The sequence below is a fragment of the Aspergillus versicolor genome (assembly GCF_001890125.1).
Source record: "Aspergillus versicolor CBS 583.65 unplaced genomic scaffold ASPVEscaffold_8, whole genome shotgun sequence".
Taxonomy (NCBI): domain Eukaryota; kingdom Fungi; phylum Ascomycota; class Eurotiomycetes; order Eurotiales; family Aspergillaceae; genus Aspergillus; species Aspergillus versicolor.
Window position 1 is genome coordinate 975,286 of NW_024467531.1, and position 17,390 is coordinate 992,675.

The 17,390-nt window shown below is 49.6% G+C and overlaps 7 protein-coding genes across 7 annotated transcripts; 5 read left to right on the forward strand and 2 right to left on the reverse strand.

The window, feature by feature from the left end:
- Positions 1-935: 935 nt before the first annotated feature.
- On the forward strand, positions 936-2,793 carry ASPVEDRAFT_137614 (putative Rab geranylgeranyl transferase escort protein; the record flags this gene model as incomplete). The annotated part of the gene is made up of 4 exons (XM_040807409.1): positions 936-1,009; positions 1,063-1,171; positions 1,239-2,253; positions 2,450-2,793. The coding sequence occupies 4 exons, from the start codon at positions 936-938 to the stop codon at positions 2,791-2,793; spliced, it is 1,542 nt and encodes a 513-aa protein (XP_040670721.1).
- Positions 2,794-3,235: 442 nt separating this feature from the next.
- ASPVEDRAFT_44496 (uncharacterized protein) lies at positions 3,236-3,885 on the reverse strand. Its single transcript, XM_040813060.1, has one exon. It carries the CDS (start codon positions 3,477-3,479, stop codon positions 3,273-3,275), a length of 207 nt encoding a protein of 68 aa, XP_040670722.1. The 5' UTR covers positions 3,480-3,885; the 3' UTR covers positions 3,236-3,272.
- A 2,956-nt stretch (positions 3,886-6,841) lies between these two features.
- gfsA (glycosyltransferase family 31 protein) lies at positions 6,842-8,425 on the forward strand (the record flags this gene model as incomplete). Its single annotated transcript, XM_040807311.1, has 1 exon — positions 6,842-8,425. The coding sequence occupies one exon, from the start codon at positions 6,842-6,844 to the stop codon at positions 8,423-8,425; it is 1,584 nt and encodes a 527-aa protein (XP_040670723.1).
- A 2,472-nt stretch (positions 8,426-10,897) lies between these two features.
- Positions 10,898-11,819, forward strand: ASPVEDRAFT_153264 (MADS-box domain-containing protein; the record flags this gene model as incomplete). The annotated part of the gene is made up of 3 exons (XM_040808345.1): positions 10,898-11,143; positions 11,346-11,480; positions 11,538-11,819. The coding sequence occupies 3 exons, from the start codon at positions 10,898-10,900 to the stop codon at positions 11,817-11,819; spliced, it is 663 nt and encodes a 220-aa protein (XP_040670724.1).
- A 1,200-nt stretch (positions 11,820-13,019) lies between these two features.
- ASPVEDRAFT_31382 (DUF803 domain protein) lies at positions 13,020-15,009 on the reverse strand (the record flags this gene model as incomplete). Its single annotated transcript, XM_040810467.1, has 4 exons — positions 13,020-14,564; positions 14,618-14,710; positions 14,764-14,901; positions 14,968-15,009. The coding sequence occupies 4 exons, from the start codon at positions 15,007-15,009 to the stop codon at positions 13,020-13,022; spliced, it is 1,818 nt and encodes a 605-aa protein (XP_040670725.1).
- Positions 15,010-15,266: 257 nt separating this feature from the next.
- Positions 15,267-16,688, forward strand: ASPVEDRAFT_44501 (H(+)-transporting V1 sector ATPase subunit E). The gene is made up of 4 exons (XM_040813061.1): positions 15,267-15,364; positions 15,467-15,579; positions 15,646-16,165; positions 16,227-16,688. Exons 2-4 carry the CDS (start codon positions 15,555-15,557, stop codon positions 16,375-16,377), a joined length of 696 nt encoding a protein of 231 aa, XP_040670726.1. The 5' UTR covers positions 15,267-15,364; positions 15,467-15,554; the 3' UTR covers positions 16,378-16,688.
- A 170-nt stretch (positions 16,689-16,858) lies between these two features.
- ASPVEDRAFT_74410 (uncharacterized protein) lies at positions 16,859-17,336 on the forward strand (the record flags this gene model as incomplete). Its single annotated transcript, XM_040816253.1, has 1 exon — positions 16,859-17,336. The coding sequence occupies exon 1, from the start codon at positions 16,995-16,997 to the stop codon at positions 17,334-17,336; it is 342 nt and encodes a 113-aa protein (XP_040670727.1). The 5' UTR covers positions 16,859-16,994.
- Between the last annotated feature and the right edge of the window lie 54 nt (positions 17,337-17,390).

Here is a 17,390-nt window from a genome sequence, read left to right on the forward strand (position 1 = left end):
TACTGTCAATTTATCTTACACATGGCAGGCAACGATTAGGTTAACAGCTAGATGCGAGATCCCATCGCCGCATTGGCTACAACACTCGCGTCGAATAGGACCTTGGGGATACAGGGTTCGGCTGAGAAACCCAGAGCCTGTGGTGATATGGGTAGTTGTCGAACCCGCTACTAAGCTTAGATTGCCGCCTCGATGATAGGAGATACATCTAGCGTTCAGCAAAATAGAAGCTTATAATAGAGATGTGTCACTACAAACGAACCGCTTCCATCAAATGTTTCCATCCAGAGCAGCAGATACAGAGTGACAAGATTCTATCTACCACTCCTAAACGACAAAGCCAATGAAGGTTTGTGCGAATAAGACAAACTGCGACGGAGATAACGGCAGTCTGGCTATGCAGAGCATCAGGAGTGGTGTGCAGAGAGAAAGAGCGTGTGCCGCGGGAGAAAAAGTCATTTAAGTGTGCCGCTGTAGTCGATCTAGCCTAATTAAGGATAGCGTATATTGAGCTCTGGAGGTGGGCATGGCAGCTTGAGGGCACAAAACTACTACTATACAAAAAATTGCATAATTATTTCGGCAAATACCAACAGAGCACTACTAACCTTGGAAGTCATTTTCTGTTCGCCTTTGTATTTCTATCTGCACCAGCTCTGTCCCTCCGATACCCACCAGCTGGAGCTAGTTTATATCACGTGATTGCGCGACTCCATTTGTATTTCGCCAGTGGGCTTCTCAGATTTTCTTTTCGATTTTCTCTCACAGCGTTTCGTCCGCGGGTAAACGGTTTCGTCAGCCACCACAAATGAGTCGCAGGACTTTCCAAAGGCGCATAGGATTTAGCCAGCCGGCGTGATGATAGCTGGTTTGACTACTCAACACAACAAGCGACACTAACGCACAGCTCTGACCGTAACCAGGTGCCAGCTACAATGGAGTCACTGCAGGAGACCCAGTGGGATGTGACAATCTCTGGCACTGGAATTGCCCAGTCACTTCTAGCTTTGTACGTTCACTTTATGTCACGATTCGACATCTGGCTAATATCCCGCCAAACAGAGCTCTTTCTCGGTCAGGTAAAAAGATCCTTCATGTTGATAAAAATCCATATTATGGTGGCCCAGAAGCCGCTCTGAGTCTCCAAGAAGCCGAAGACTGGGCTTCGGAGGTAAACAAAGGTGGGATCTACCTCCCTGTCAATATTTGATCTGCTGACTAACTGCGCTACTTATAAGTTAGATACCACTCATCTTCCATTTGAGGATGCTGCCGTTTTTATACCTGAACCATCTGGGTCAGGTTCGGGGTTATATTCCTCTAGGGCTTATACGCTCTCCTTATCGCCACAACTTATATACTCCCGGTCTCAACTGGTGCCGACTTTGGTGTCATCTAAGGTCTATCGACAGCTTGAGTTTCAAGCCGTTGGGAGTTGGTGGATATATAAGCCGACGACTGGCAGAGACAAGGATCTATACAGAGTTCCTAGCAGTCGTGAGGATGTCTTTGCAGATGATTTTATAAGCATGAAGTCCAAGAGGACTCTCATGAGATTTCTTCGACATCTTGGCCAAGGTCAGTTGAACCGGGAGTCACCAGTTGAAGAGCAATCAACTCTGGTAGACGAGGATTTGGCCAAGCCTCTTTCGGAATACCTTACCTCGAAGTTTCAGGTTCCGCCTGAGCTTTATGATCCCCTACTCTCACTCTCCTTGTCACAAGCCCCACCACAGGGAACTGTAGCCCAATATGCTGTTCCGCGCATCCAAAGGCACTTGACGTCAATAGGGGTCTTTGGCCCAGGATTCGGAAGTGTCTTGGTAAAATGGGGTGGTGGATCTGAAATTTCCCAAGTGGGATGTCGTGCCCTTGCTGTTGGCGGCGGTATATACGTCCTGAATTCCGGAATCGAGTCGTTGAACCAAGCCGAGCAAAACGGAGCCGACGATTCACGCGCTCAGTTACGATTACTCAGTGGTGAGCCCATCACTACTAAGTGGGTGGTTGGGTCCGACTGGGATTTTCCCCCACAGAGCCAAACTGCAGATGACTATGATAAGGTCTCACGATCGATTTCAATTGTGTCATCGTCCTTGGAAGATTTATTCCCAGTCACGGCAGAGGGCGGCCCAATCCCTGCTGGGGCCGTTGTAGTATTTCCGGCAAACTCACTCGGTCTTACCGACGAATCTCCTTGTGTTTACATCTCCGTCCACTCTAGCGAGACTGCGGAGTGTCCGACAGGCCAGAGTAAGTTTCCATTTATTTCCTTGTTACTTTATTTCTATCATGCCCTTCTTGTGATGACTTTATTTCAAAAAACTTATCTACATTGCCTGAAATTGCATTGTTGAGAACTCTACGAAACTGATCATGGCATTTTACGTTACCTATTTCTCGCGCCAATTTTTTTTTGCATTGTGACATGCTAATGCTTGTGCAACAGGTGTTTTATATGGTAGTGTCAGCATCCCGGGACAGCAAGGGCAATCCTTGATTGAAAGTGCCGTAGAGAAACTCCTCCAGTCCGGCATGGAGCCGGCTGCCAAAGTATTATGGTCCCTCCGTTACACACAGCTCGGACGAGCAGCTGTTGGAAGTGAAACACACCCCGCCAACGTCGTGTCCGGCAACGTCATTCGGTTCCCTGCGCCGAGCCTAGACCTTGCCTTCGACGATTCCACCATCGATCTGGTGAAGGACGCCTGGACCACAGTCATGGGAGACGAGGCTTCTTCCGAAGAGTTCATGAAGTTCGAAGATCGTGAAGCTTACGATGATGATGAATGATTTGACGTAGACCTTGTGACAGTGGATCTGTCAGTAATCGGACCCCTGCCATTGTATTGCGGGCAAGCAGTGTGGAGGGGGCGTAAATAGTTTTATGTATTCGTATAAATTCTCAAGTATTGTTTAGCTTCACACAACTCTGTCTCTGGTGCGCGTACTCGATCTTTTCTTTTATGGCAGGTAAGATGTAAATCGATCCATCTTGTCTCACCTGAAGGAATGTCGATGGCTCGATATAATAATCTATCTATCCATCATCCCGCCTCAGCTTACTGGATCTACACCCAATGATATGTTTTAACTTGACGCAATCACAAATTCATAACAGGCATCACCCCTTCATGCGCCGGCAGTCTAGTTGGTCCGATTCAGAATTTCCCCGCAGTCTGAACAAAAATTAAACAATAACTCATGCAATCATCAAACTTCGTATACTGTCTTACTTGAGGGTGAATGGCCGAGGTATGCGTACCTCACATTCAAACAGGCAGTGTAAGTATTCCAGATGCCAGATGCATAGATTCCATACTTCGACGGGTGATCAACACCGAGGTGACATTTTCCAGGTAGGCTCCCAAGTCTCGACTTTTCGGCACGGCAGGTATCGACTCTTCGAGATCTAGTGATCTGCCGAGTTGTTGTCCAATCTTCCGTCTTGAGATCTGCCCTGCCCGACCCTTCGGCATAGCGATCTCAGATTCTCCAGGCACCTGTCCGAGTCAACGTCTTCAAAAAAAATAATCGGGCCTTGTCACACGAGAACAGACAGTGGGCACTGCACGGGAAGTGGGCGCTCTCCCTCCTTTCAAAGAAACGATGATTGGGTAGATAGGTGGATGTCGTAAACCCCTATTCTACCTTTTGCAATGCCGATCAAGGTTCGACCAAGGTATGAAGATGGGCCATGAAATATCATAATCTCTAACCGTAATGTCGAGAGATCGCGCCATAAGCCAATCACTGAGCGATTTCCCCTATCTTAATCTCATGGAAGGTTCGAAAAATGTGTCTGATGATCGTCTGCAATTTCGCTTAGAAGAGAAACTCCGCAGACGCGGTTTGAGTTGAAAATTTCAACATTATAAGAATGCCTGCTTTTAAAAGATCCGTGGTCCATGGACTGTTCGATAAACTACTGGTTAAATGGTTATCCGAAATATCTCGGAGTTTATTGTTGGTGGTTGCTTAGGTCCAATCTACTCCGTACCTCCGTGGCTCGAAGTAACGCGCGTAATTCCCCCTTGGAAGGGTTTGGCCTTGGGACCTGGACAGGCGCTTATTTTGGGACGGTTGATTGGTTCAAATTGGATTGGATGGCGAGCTTGGGTTTCTTTTCCACGGAGGGTACTCAATGACAGCAGTCCAGTTCCTCACCTGGAAAAGGCAGGGAAGTGTACGACGTACTACGTACATGCAAGAATGTATATTTCGCTCAGTGAGGCCAGCGGTCTCAACCGCTTCCTTGGTAGCCCTGTGGCCCCCGTTGGCGATGGGGCGAGATTCGAGAATCCAGTGATCGTCCAGGGCATCAGTTCCAGAACCTGGACCCTGCCCTGTCAGTCAGCTTAGGGCAGCAAGCTGTCGAGATAGAAGTTGAGAACTTGAAACACTGGACAGAGGCGCCTTGCGTTGTGGGCGGGTTGATCCGCTCATCAACTTGAGTGTCTGCAACGTCAGTCTTTCCTTGGTCTCTTTATCGAGGCGAATATCAAACGGAGAAGGGGATATCCACCCCCTTTCATTCTTGCCTTTGAACAATAGTATGCCTCGAATAGATTCTACGGTGTACGTGCAACTTGGCGGACTTCTGATAGAAAGTTACGTATGTGGCTTCGGTGGACATAATTGGATCACTGGCGTCGACTGTCTTGCGCGTCTAATAGCTGAACCGTGCAGATCACCCTCCACTGCTGGGGCGACACTTGGAAATGTTGCCATCTCTGATCTAAGACTGACCAGTGGACAGAGCAAAAGCGATCCATGCGCAGCAAAAACGTATTCCTGAAGGAGGAAAACACCGCGGATCGGTGAGTGCTGAGTCTGTGACCACAGGCAGGGGCACAACATTCAAAGCAGGAGGGCGAAATCCGCAGTTGGACTGTGAGCAAGCGTAAATTCACTTCATTCTGCAAACCTCAACTCCTTTCCGAGAGCCAAGCGGGAGATTGCGACGCGGATCCACGACAAAAGCTTGGGAGCGGACAAAGCCCAGGCCAAAAAGGCCTGAATAAAGCTGGAGATCTGGTCACAACAGTGCACCTGTAGTCAGCAGCTGTTTCGTGTTGATTCCGTCGAGTCTCAGGAGAGACGCCGTACATGGGACACGCGGCCCGTGGGGCAGGCAGCGAGAACCACACGAAGCCACTGGAACAACCCCCCAGGAGCACCGCGCTGAATGGCCCAACCGGCGGGAGGCGGCGCCGATCGATTGCGCATTTGCGCTTCCTCCTCGAAATTTTTGCATCCAAGGGTCACACCAAGCTGTCAACAGGTTCGCTGAACCGCGTTATTTTAATTACGGCAACATCTGACGCAGACGCAAAAGCTCTTCAGGCATCCGAGATTCAGCACTGCAGCTCGAATACGGCAAACAAAAATAGAAGAGGCCGCCACTCGAACATTCCGTGAGCCACACTCAATAAGAATAGCACATCATGCACTCCACCGCCTTGGTGACTGCAAAAAACGGAAGTGGCGTAATTTCAACTCCGTTTGCAGTTTCCAGGGCTTGACGATCACCAGTTTGAGAGCCTGAGCATGAAACATCGACATTGCTCAGACGCATGCATGCCATGCGCAACCTTGCGATATGTTTGTTTTCTGATGGGTGGACAATTATGCTTTGATCTGCTGCTCCTGCCTGAATGGACAATCTAGTCTGGGGTTGCATTCTCTCCGTACTATTTCCCGGTCGATCCAATGACTGGTAGTATCATGAGGCCACGACTTGGACGTGCCAACCCTATATCCCCGAAGACTCCGAGATATCGAACAATTACGGTGTCTCAACCAGAGTTTTGGCGAACGCAGCATTCGTTGACGTAGGTATCACAAATGGCGGAGTCTCCCGGAGTAGCCTTAGCTGCCTGGTTGAATAGGAATTGAATCAAACCTATACAGAGGACGTAGACTGTAGAGAGCGGCGAAATGCCACTTGGCAGGGTCCAGGTGAAGAATACGCATATGGATCCGTCACTGGCGGACTGTGCCTGCGCCTGTGGACTTGCTGCATCCACTGAGCTCACGAGTCACGACATTCTTCCGTCTATGATCAGCATCGCAAACAGAGAGCCAGGCGCACAGCATGCGATTATTCCGGCCACAATCAGGGTCTAAATAGGAGGGGGAAATGCATTGACGACGGTTGGGCAAGGATCATAAACAGCGATGGCCTCGCTTTTTTGCGCTGCTGATCGATCGAAGCTTTGATGAAATTGAAAGTACCGCGTCACCCAGGCTGAGTGTAATTTGCAGATCAATTTACCGCCCCGTGGTCCCAAAAACCAATTCCAGCTCCCGCTTCCCACTCGGGGTCGCCTGTCCACTGTCGCCTTTTCTGCGTCTCCTGCCACCACGTCCTCATCATCTTTCCCTCTTCCACTTCGTTCGTTCTTCGCTCCTCTCTCCTCCCCCTTCTCTTCTCTCCCCAGAGACTCGAGGTCTTTGACACTCTTCAAACCCTCCTCTTCACCCCAGCTTGCCCACCCAACACGCAGGGCCTCAGCCTAGTTTACCTGCCGCTTCCCCTGGATTTCCGTTTTGTCCGCGCGGCTCGACTTGTTGACTTCACAGACATAATCTTGTTTGTGAAACCAGCCAACAAATCTCGGCGCCGCCTGTCCTTCGTTGATACTCTTGTTTGGCAAGCCTCACTTGTCACATTCACTCTCTTGGTCCCTGACCCTCCAACGATAACGAGAGCCTTTATATTCTCTCCGATCGATGCTTTTTCGATACCTCGGACTCTAACATTTCTCAACCACTTGATTTTTGATTTTTTTTCTCGAACCTCTTCATGCTGAAGAACACTTCTAATACTCCGCGCAAAATGCCGACCTTTCGCCTGAAAACCGCTTTCCCCCTCATTGCCCTATTCACCATAGGTCTTTTCTTCTGGTGCATCCAGCGATATGATCGCGAAGCACTTCTGCGGTTGAGACACCCCGTTGACCGGGTCGGCTCGTCTGGTGCTCCGCAGATTCAACTGCAGCCTACACCACCCTCGTCGAACTCGAACTCGAACTCGAAGCAGTGCGAAGTCGAGAATATCATGCCGCCTCTGCCTTTCAACGAGTGGCTCCTCCGCAAGAACTACACCCGGGCATACTTCCGTCCCAATTTCCTGCCTCCCAAGACCGAGTTCAAGTCGCTCGAAGATATCAGTGTCCCTGTCCTTCCTCCTACAACCGTTCTCGAGCGTGGTATGGTCATTTCCCCGGCTAACCACGAAGACGGGATGGCCTGCCCGCCGGTTATCGACGTAGACGTTGCCGCCGACCACGACATTGACGAGACGGATAAGCTACTATTCGGGTTGGCCACGTCTGCCGATCGCTTGGACCGCTTACTTCCTTCTCTTCTGTACTCTTATGGAAACACCAAGGCCGGTGTTATTGTGCTGGTTCCCAACTCCGATGATGATATCGCAAAGCAGGAAACCTACTTCCGCAACCGTGGTCTTGATTTGAGGTTGATCAAGTCGCCCCTGGATTTCACTGCTCGCTATTTCGGTCTTGTCCAGGCTTTTGCTGAGATCATCCGAACTGAGCGACCCCAAACCAAGTGGCTCGGCTGGATTGATGACGACACTTTCTTCCTTTCCCTCCCCACTATCTCTCACGAATTGAAACTCTTCGACGCGAACAAGAAACACTACATTGGTGCGCTCTCTGAGGCTAGTTGGCAGGTTGACAACTTCGGCCACATTGCCTTCGGAGGAGCAGGAGTGTTCGTTTCCAAGCCCTTACTCGATACTCTCGAAACCTACTACGATGAGTGCCAGTCCTGGGGTGAACAGCCTGGTGATCAGAAGCTTGGGCAGTGTATCCAGAGATTTGGTGATACTCCCCTGACCCTCTGGCCATCTCTCTACCAGATGGATATGCAGGGTGATGTCGATGGTGTATACGAATCTGGTCGCAAGATTGAATCTCTCCACCACTGGAACAGCTGGTATACCAAGGATGTCGTCAAGATGACTTCCGCAGCAGCAGCTGCTGGTCGTCGTTCGATCCTTCGTCGATGGGTTTTCGATCAGGAAGAAATAATCAACAACGCCACCGGAAAGTCTATCCGGACCTTCTGGGTTTTCACCAACGGGTATTCTCTCGTTAAATATACTTATGATGAGAACACTCCCGACGATGCGATTGACTTCGATCACTCCGAGAAGACGTGGGAGGAAGATCCCCGAGGCTACGAGGCCCGCTTAGGACCTCTGCGCCCCAAGGACCACCCTGGAGTCACCAAGGACAGGTGGCTCTTGCGGGAAACATTTGTCGTTGGCGACAATGTTCACCAGTGGTATGTGCGTGAGGAAGATGAAGGCCACAGTGTCATTGAGATCGTGTGGCTCGGTCCCAAGGGCGGCGGTGGTGCTGGTGTTAGGGATTTTACTGTCAACATCCACTAAATTTCCTTCTCTACGGCACATCCCGAGGCTGGACCTTGGACTCTGTGAGGGCCTTCACTTCTTGCACATTATTACCATTCTCGACCCTTTTCATTTACAGTCCATCCTTCTTTTTTCTTCTCTTCTTTTTTTTTTTTATTTCTTACCAGCAACGAAGACGGACGACATCTATGAAGTGGTAGAAAATGGATGTCCGCTTCAAACCACTATCGAAGTTGGACACGCACATTTTCAATCGGCTATTACTCGGCGTTGTCTAGGCGAAATATGATGGCGCAGTCAGTTTCAAGCTACGAGTCTATTCTCTGAACCAACAACATTGCTCACGAGCGACCTTTCTGTGTCCCTGCCGTTTACTTCTGGGGGAAGAACTGCTTTTTATCACTGCATGCATATGTAAAAATAGAATTTTGTTTCCTTGGTCATTGGCGCATTGTCATCTTCCAAGAATATGATGAGTTAAGTCTAGATCTTATTACAGTTAAGATACCGTTGCCCGCTGCGGCTAATATGACAACTATATTATATATTATCATACACGTTTTTTACTCCTCGTGGTGCTGGCGTTGACTGTTTCAGCCTGACGTTTCATCTTAAGTGTTGGCGACATCATGCACATTCTCTGACACCGGCCGAGAAATTACGACTGGGCTATTTATCTCAATGCCTGGGAGTATATGCGGGGAAACGGTGCAGTAATTTTTTCGAGAATTGAGATCCTGTAATCATAGAATTGCGTGGTTGTCATTACTGCCATCATCATTGGACAGATTGGCCAATTGAATATATATAGCATGCTGTAACTCGAACCCCCGGAGTATACGAGCCTAGTCGATATATATTTCCCTCAGTCAACGAAACTGTCTCAGCTCTTTGGATGAGATACTTAGAAGTGGAGTTTTCATTGGAAAAGGGGCCTCAATATTGACAGTACTCGCTACATATTGGCCCAATCTGGTTGGTCGTCTAGGTTCTGGGGGGTGTGCATGGTTTCTTCCTGGGAAGGCAGAAAGAAAGAAAGAAAACGGTTGGAGGGATATTCAAGAAAGTTGAAACCCCAAGCCCAAGTTCGCACGAGGGGCTCGGCTTTCAGAATCCAGCCAGCCCTAGCGTGTGTCTCGTGCTGGCCTTTGACGATGGAGGGCAGAATGACATGGATATTGCCGGTATGGCTGGAATTATTGGGTCAACTATCGCTGTCTATATCCTATAGTGGTGTGGGTTTCGATTTTAAGAGTTCACAAGACTCAGGAGCAGATATTGAACCCGCCATTTGAAGGTTGTACTTTCGTCTAGACCCTCATCCGTCTTGTCGATCTAAATCAATCATGGAAGGTCTGCGACCCGCGAAGCTCGTGAGTACACCGTACTCGGTATTGTACTTCGTACCATCAGTTCATTCACAGGTCAACGACTTTCTTCCTGCGCGAGACTGCGGAAGGAGGATATCACCTCCCGAAGTAAGGTACTTCTGTCCTCAACAGTGAGCCGTTGGGACCCAGATGCGCTGGCCAGCCTCTGCATTCCTTACCCACTGATCACCTCTGTTCGTTGATTAGGCTAGAGATGCGTGATTCCAAGTCGTGGACTTGAGGAGGTTGGTATGCTGGGACTCCACAGGTTACATGCAATGCTGGTCCAGTTGCGAACTAGACCGTGTCCGTGTTCGGTGAAAATGGCTTCAGCCGCCTCGTAGTTTAGAGAGACATACACGTTTGGAGAGCTATCCCCCCCTCCCCTGGCCCTAATGCCCAGAGTATCCTCTAGGTATGTCTTTCGGGCTCCTTGAGTGACAGGCGGAGTGAAACTTGGGCTGGACGAGGGCGCTGGCCGTCGGACGGAGTACCGGTAATATTACGCGGTATTGGTGGGGAATGGGCGACTGGCAAATCACGACCCCAATACTTCACTGTGGCTGATCCAATAATGCGCGTTGCCAAGAGGGTATTGACCCCACTAGAAGGTCTGGACAAACTTAGTACCGGCCGGATTCCAGCCGTGCACTTGTCACCACTGCGACTCTTGCTTCGTGATTCGAGCTTTTGTGAGGGGAAGGAGCGAAAATTTGGAGCTGGATGAAAAGGGTCTCTGGATAGCTTTCCCGCCGACTGTAGGGAACGTGGTGTCGAGGAAATTGGTCGCTAGTGAAGGCAAGGCAAGTAAGTTGGGGAGAGTGACAAGCGGTGGAGTAGTCACGTACGGTAAGGCGCACGTGAGCCACCGCCTTCCTCTCTGCACCGGCACTTTGCCTTCTTCGACCAACTTCCCAGCTCTCCCCGTTTCCCTCTTTCTCTCGTCCTGAACCCAAACCCTGCGAAGCCAAACGCGTTACTCGATTTGGTCATCCTCCCTTCCCCTCAAAAGCATCATTCCTCTTTGGGCATTTGTCTTCAAGTCCCCCAGATCCTTCCTTTTATTATTTGACGACTCGATCCGAACAATTCTTCTCGTCGCCTCCATTCCAATTCAATCATGGCCGACATCACCGCTGTTGGTGAGGAGAACCCTTCGCCCACTCAGGACGAGCTGCAACAGGCCGCCGGTAACGGCGCCGCTGACAACCGCGGTACCAAGCGCTCTCGCATGAGCGCCGACGACGACGACGATGACGAGGATAAGCCCGGGCGCGAACGCAGAAAGATTGAGATCAAGTTCATCCAGGATAAGTCGCGTCGCCACATTACGTTCTCCAAGCGGAAGGCGGGTATCATGAAGAAGGTGCGTACATCCGCGTCTCGAGTGCCAGCCTCACCACATTTGCTTTGCAGCTCCCTGCATTGTGATATATACCGTTCATCTTGTTCTTTTTTTTTTTTTTTTTTTTTTTTTTTTAATAAACAACATCGTCATCTTTACCCCTTTACCACGAGAACGTGTATTGTTGGATTCTCACTGACGGGTCAATGCGGTCGCGTAACAGGCATACGAACTCTCTGTCCTTACTGGAACCCAAGTCCTTCTCCTGGTCGTGTCCGAGACCGGTCTCGTCTACACCTTCACAACTCCCAAGTTGCAGCCATTGGTGACGAAGCCCGAAGGAAAGAACCTTATCCAGGTAATATTTGCCCATGCCGACTTTCTTCGCATGAGACTGACGGCCCCTGAACCCTAGGCCTGCCTCAACGCTCCCGACCCCACTACCAACGAGAATGGTGTCGATGCCCCCGATGTTCCTGCTGAGACTCCCGAAGATGTGAGCCACAGCAACGTCAATGCCCAGCAGTCGAGTATCCCTCGACCTGCGGGTATGCATCCGGGCTACATGACAAACGAACAACAGCAGCAAATGGCCTACTATCAAAATCTCCAGCAGCAGCAGCAGCAGGCTGGTGGGCAATACCCTGGAATGCCTGTTGGCAACCGGATGCCCACTCAGCACCAACCCACTGCGTAAACTTACGCATGTGTAAGCCACCCAGAGAATGGAGAAGCCTAGATCGTTGCGTTGCGATCCACATGGCTTCTTCTTGCGCAACTGCGCACTCTCCTGGCCCTATTTTGATACCCAGCGAATCCACGATTGTTTACCCTAAATCCGGTCTTCGTTGTATAACAAACCTACGCAAGACAAGAATTTTTCCTCATAACCTGACCTGTGTATATCCTGAGCCATCCGGCTCTGAATGTTGCAGGACGCTGAATACTCAATTCCGGCGTTTGGCAATATCTCTTTTTTTTTTTTCCTGCTATCTATCCCGTTTAATGACGTCGCCTTCTCCCCTCTTTTCTCTCGCGAAAAGGTCAAAAAAAATCCCAGAAAAAAGAAATAGAGAAAGAAACATGAGCGCGCGGGATGGTGATTTATCGATGCAGGCAATGTGCAACCTTGACCTGGATCTCGATATTATTATTTGATCTTACTGTCCGTCACCTCATAATCATTTCCTAGACGAGGGGGAAGATGCGGTGTTTCTGGTGCCTTTTCGTCTTGATTTATTTTCATATTACTTAACGGCGAACGTGGTTGTCTTTGATTCAATAATCTGCGGCTTATCGTGCTCTTTATTTCCTAACCTATCTGTTCTCTTATCTTTCTCGATTTCCCCTATGCGATGAGTGATTGCCTTCCTCCCAAGATGGTTGTCTTTCTCTATACAATACTGGCTTGCGGGCAAGTGGAGAATAATAGCTCAGGCAGCAGGAGACGCCTGTGGAGAGAGTCAAATGGCTCTACTCCAAATTGTTTTGGGAGTGTCCGATATGATAACACGTCATGTATGGTATGGAGAAAATTGGACTTTCCTTGACTACTTTTACAAATGCAGCTCTTAAAGAAATAGGTGATTCTATATTGACTGAATGGGTTTTATAAAGCTCTTCAACAGCCCGTCCTCAGCAACATCTCTTAACGCCAATTCTTGCCCCCCCCAACAACAAAAGGATAGATATACCGGGTATATAGTGTAGATAAAGCATATGAAGAAGGCGGAAGACATAAAGCAGAAGACATAGGAAAGCGCCATGATATATGATAATAAATTTCTGGGGTACTATACATATGTCGTGTCCCTGTATTCAGAACGTAAAAGAGCTCAAGGCGGAGATTGCGCTAGGTCAGATTGGACATTTAGGGTCCACAACTCCATAGTAGATGCTATTGGTCTGGCACATGCCTGTTGATCGGGTTTGCTTCCGGATCGAGTGGCTCTCGTTCACAAGCTAACGGTTCCTCTCTCTCTTGTCTTCTCGGACTACTAGTGCGGGTTAGACGAGTTAGGTACTGTACGCCGGTTCGCAAAACACCTAGGGCGTTCCTCGAGCCTGCGAGGAGACGCTCTCGGGTTGTCTCCGAGTCCTGTAGTTGATTTGATTCTTGAGGAATTAGTGAATTGTGTGAGGTGTCGAAGGAAGTCCCGTATCCGGTGGAGACGGGTTGCTGGCCTCTATTATTAGCAGCGGTGGGTTGGACTGGTGTTCGCCGTTTGGGGAGGAGAAGGGAATGCTCGGTGCCCGGAAGGGATGTTCTTCGAGGTTTGTTGCGAGCCTCATGAACAGAGTGGTAAGTCCGACGTGGGGCCCAGCCTGATGGGAGACGCAGCGCGTTGCTTTTGCTCCGCGAGCGGTTTTGGATTGGGTCGACTGAGAACCGGGTGAGGAGAGAGGATCGTGCATCCGTGTCATTTATTGCTTCCACGTCGGAATCATCCAACTCGGCCCAGATGGAAGCTGGGTCCATGTTGGAGGTGGAAGCTCGTTTGGACACTGTTGAGTATAGTGGAAGACTAGGTGCTCGTTGGCGGTGATATTCATGGAAGGTGTTGGTTGGGCGAAGCAAGGGTTCTTGTTCTCCGAGGTGGTCTTCCTCATCCTCTAGTTCCAGCCTGAGAGGAGCTTCTGTGCTTTCGTCAATAGCGGCCATTCCGGGTCCTATGGCCGCTTGGGATGGACCGGCGACTGCTATGGGTGCATGGTCGTCAATGTCCTCTAATCGCCAAGACAGGCAGAGGACACCGGCCAGAAGAACTACTGTACCTAATGCGATGAGTCCGGCATGGAAGCCCGTGAGCCGGGACATTTGGCGAAAGTATATTAGACCGTCTAAGATGGCGATGATGTTGTAAATGCAGAAGACGAACGGGTAGAGAACACTGGTACTGCAAAGCTTCAGACCTCGATGAAGGTAGTACAATTGCAGGAGAGCAAGTCCGATCATGGAAAGCAGAATTATCCATGACTGCCAGCGATTGAATTGGTTATGGCGATCCACGATTGTCCGAACGAGTAGCTCCACGGCCGACTTGGCTAAGAGCAACGAGTGCGCGGAGAGAATGCCGCTTATCAACCCGTAACATAACCCACGTATGAGTCGAACACGGCTATGTGTGATATTCAGATGTGGTGTATACGAATTTCGGAGTATAGGGTGCTTCGACCGAGGGGAAGTAATGGCTTTGAGGAGTTTCGATCCGGCGAAAATAACTACTGACAACACAGCTGTAGCAGCAACCCAGAGGATAAATCCCCAGCCACGGAGAAGCTCGAGGAGTTGATCAAGAGTATGCGCTGGCTCCCCGATAGCACCAAAGACTGCGATCAGAACTGCGCCGCCACACACCAGAAGGGTACCGATCAATGAGTATCGAGTAAAGGCTTCGCCGAGGATTAACGTAGCAAAAATGGTATTAAAGACAAGGCCGGACTGTTGGAAGAAATTTAGTTAAGCTTTAGCAGTTGGGGAATCGGTTCACTGACTGCTTGAAGCGTCGAAAGCACAGGAAGCGGAAGTGTTGTGATCTGGATTGTACTTCCAACGATATTTGAAACAACAAACATTAACATTCCCAGCTGCACGAAGTCAGCGTGCTATAGAGAGTAAAATTCTCTACTGATCATCATACCTGCCATCTTCGCCGCTTGTAAGGAGGTCTCCGTAACTCGTACGGGTGTTTTTCATCTTCAAGAATATGCGACTTGCGCTGGAGGGTCAGTCCGATCGCCTGGAGGCTAGTCGAGATCAACCCGACAAGAACCCCGATCTGAATAATGAAACCGCATTAGCCATTGAAAAAATACTGAATATTGTATTCCAATATAGAACCTACCGCGACACTCCCCTGCGGCGACAGGTCACCAAGGTTGCCCATCACGGGGTATCCTCATGCATTGGATGCAGAGTGGGGAGAGGGCTAAATTCGGGCACCTCACGGCATTAGACAGGGCGAGAGAACAAATAGCGAGGAGAGTAGGCCATTTTGGTATGTTGTAGAGCTTCCAAGGTGTAAAACAGAAGAGGAAAAGAGTATCGAGAGCGAGAGACCAAGGGGATGGGGAGGAAGAGTGATCTCATGGTTGCGGGCGGGAGGTCTGGAGTTTAACCCGCCAAGTCATCCAAACCGACTAAGCAATGAGCATCCGTCCCCGACTGCACGCCGTTCCCTCCCATCGTTCCGCCCATCCCCTCTCACAACACTGGGGAATAATACCATAGACGTGAACTAGGTGACTATGCCACCCCATGCTGAGCCCCTTCTGACCGCACCACATGCTTTGTCGACGCCCGTGCCGTGGGACCCTACGCTGACCTGTCCAACCTCACTCCAGACCAAGCTCAACCCGCGCCCAGCTCCCCTTCCTTGTCCTCCAACATCGTCGATCCCAGCTCTGGACGCAATCTACAATATCAGGCAAAATGTCGCAAAGTCATGCTCTCTCGGATGATCAGGTACGGCGCAGCTCCGTTGTGATAGGCAGTGGTATCCCCAAGCTCATACAGTCTTGAAATGATCAGGTGGCGGGCGAGCTCCGCAAGATGACTGCCTTCATCCGGCAGGAAGCTCTCGAGAAAGGTCGCGAGATCCAATTAAAGGCCGACGAGGAATTTGCCATTGAGAAGTCCAAGCTCGTCCGCCAGGAAACCGCCGCAATCGACACCCAGTACGAGAAGAAGTTCAAGCAGGCTGCCATGTCCCAACAGATCACCCGCTCCACCCTCGCCAACCGTACTCGTCTTCGTGTCCTCTCCTCTCGCCAGGATCTCCTGGACGATCTATTCCAGAAAGCCCGTGGCGAAATTTCGAACATCGCCGGCAAAGACGCCAAGAAGTACCAAGCTGTGTTGCAGGCGCTGATTCTGGAAGGCCTTTATGCTCTGAACGAGGTGAACGTGGATGTCCGTGGGCGGAAGAAAGATAAGGATGCTATTAACAAGGCTATCAGTGAGGCGGAGAAGGAGTTCAAGGAAACGGTTGGTAAAGAAGTTAAGGTCAACTTGAACGAGGATGAGTCGCTGCCAGACGACAAGTAAGCCCCTGCCACAAATCACCGCGTTACGGTTCCATTTACTAACACGCCTCCTCTCTAGCGCTGGCGGAGTGGTAGTTGTTGGTGGCCAAGGCAAGATCGAAATCAATAACACTTTCGAGGAACGACTGCGGCTACTCGAAATCGACGCTCTCCCTGTCGTGAGGGAGACGCTTTTTGGTAAGAACGTCAACCGGCGGTTCCATGATTAGAACACCAGCATATGTCGTTCTAGTTTCGAATTCGCAACCAGCGTGCCTCTTCTCAGTTTCAGCCTTGTAACTATGTAACTTTCCATTTTATCTATAACTTCCTTGACTATTTATTTCTGGGAGATTAGCATACCCTATATACAGTGGTGATTTCTCCTAAAATACTCTATGCGAAGCCTTTGCTGCGAGTCAAGCCTGTTGCATCGTAATGGTATATATATATATATATATGCCCTCAAAGACGTGGAGCAAATCTATGAGAAATATTCTCTAACATCACCTACACTATTAAGTGGAAGATTAGGAGTTCTTGAGTAGGTATGTACTAATGTACTGATGTATTGTTTTTTCAAAAGTGTCAATATATGACCAACTGACAAATCACCTGTACGCCTACTGGACTTCTGAACTCGGGCCATATAGCACTGTATTCCCGCGTGAAAGGTCGTACAAAGCTTAGAAAATATGGCAAGTTTAGATAGAGCCTGAAGTCAATGGGGTGAAATCCTCGCACGGCCATAGGTTTGATACAACTAGACAGCCCCCTGGTTGCTCTTTGCCCTCATATTAAGGACCAAGCTTGTCAGAAAGTGGTTTTTTTCAACTTTGTAAAACCCATGGTGCTGTCTCTCGCGAGTACCATCAAGGAACTCTCCGACCAGGGGTCCTGCAATAGCATACATGGAACCTACGAGACTTTGTCGTGGATGTACCACTCCTCTGGCCGGAACTGCGATACCACGGCCCAGCATGCGACGATTGCCGGTGCTATTAAGAAGTACCTTGAAGAAGTGAATGGAAATCGGCTTTTAAAGCCTAAGGAGCGAAATGCAGCGGATAGCCACTTTGGTAAGCTCACTGCCCAGCATATTGTGATGAATGGCATGGCTATCCTCCGAGAGGGAGAAAGTGATGTGCTATACCAGGAGTTTGGTAGTGGGCCTGGCACATCCCGGTGAGATTTCTGTTAGTCGTCAATATCTTAGGTTTGTAGGGAAGTATGGATAGGTTGT

What these genes read in the sequence shown, in the direction of transcription:
- ASPVEDRAFT_44496 (XM_040813060.1), bottom strand. Translation starts at nt 3,479, where the DNA reads ATGCCGAAGGGTCGGGCAGGGCAGATCTCAAGACGGAAGATTGGACAA.
- ASPVEDRAFT_44501 (XM_040813061.1), top strand. Translation starts at nt 15,555, where the DNA reads ATGTCGCAAAGTCATGCTCTCTCGG. An exon ending in GCAAAGTCATGCTCTCTCGG is followed by an intron (nt 15,580 to 15,645) that starts ATGATCAGGTAC and finishes TACAGTCTTGAA; the next exon opens with ATGATCAGGTGGCGGGCGAG. An exon ending in GAGTCGCTGCCAGACGACAA is followed by an intron (nt 16,166 to 16,226) that starts GTAAGCCCCTGC and finishes CCTCCTCTCTAG; the next exon opens with CGCTGGCGGAGTGGTAGTTG.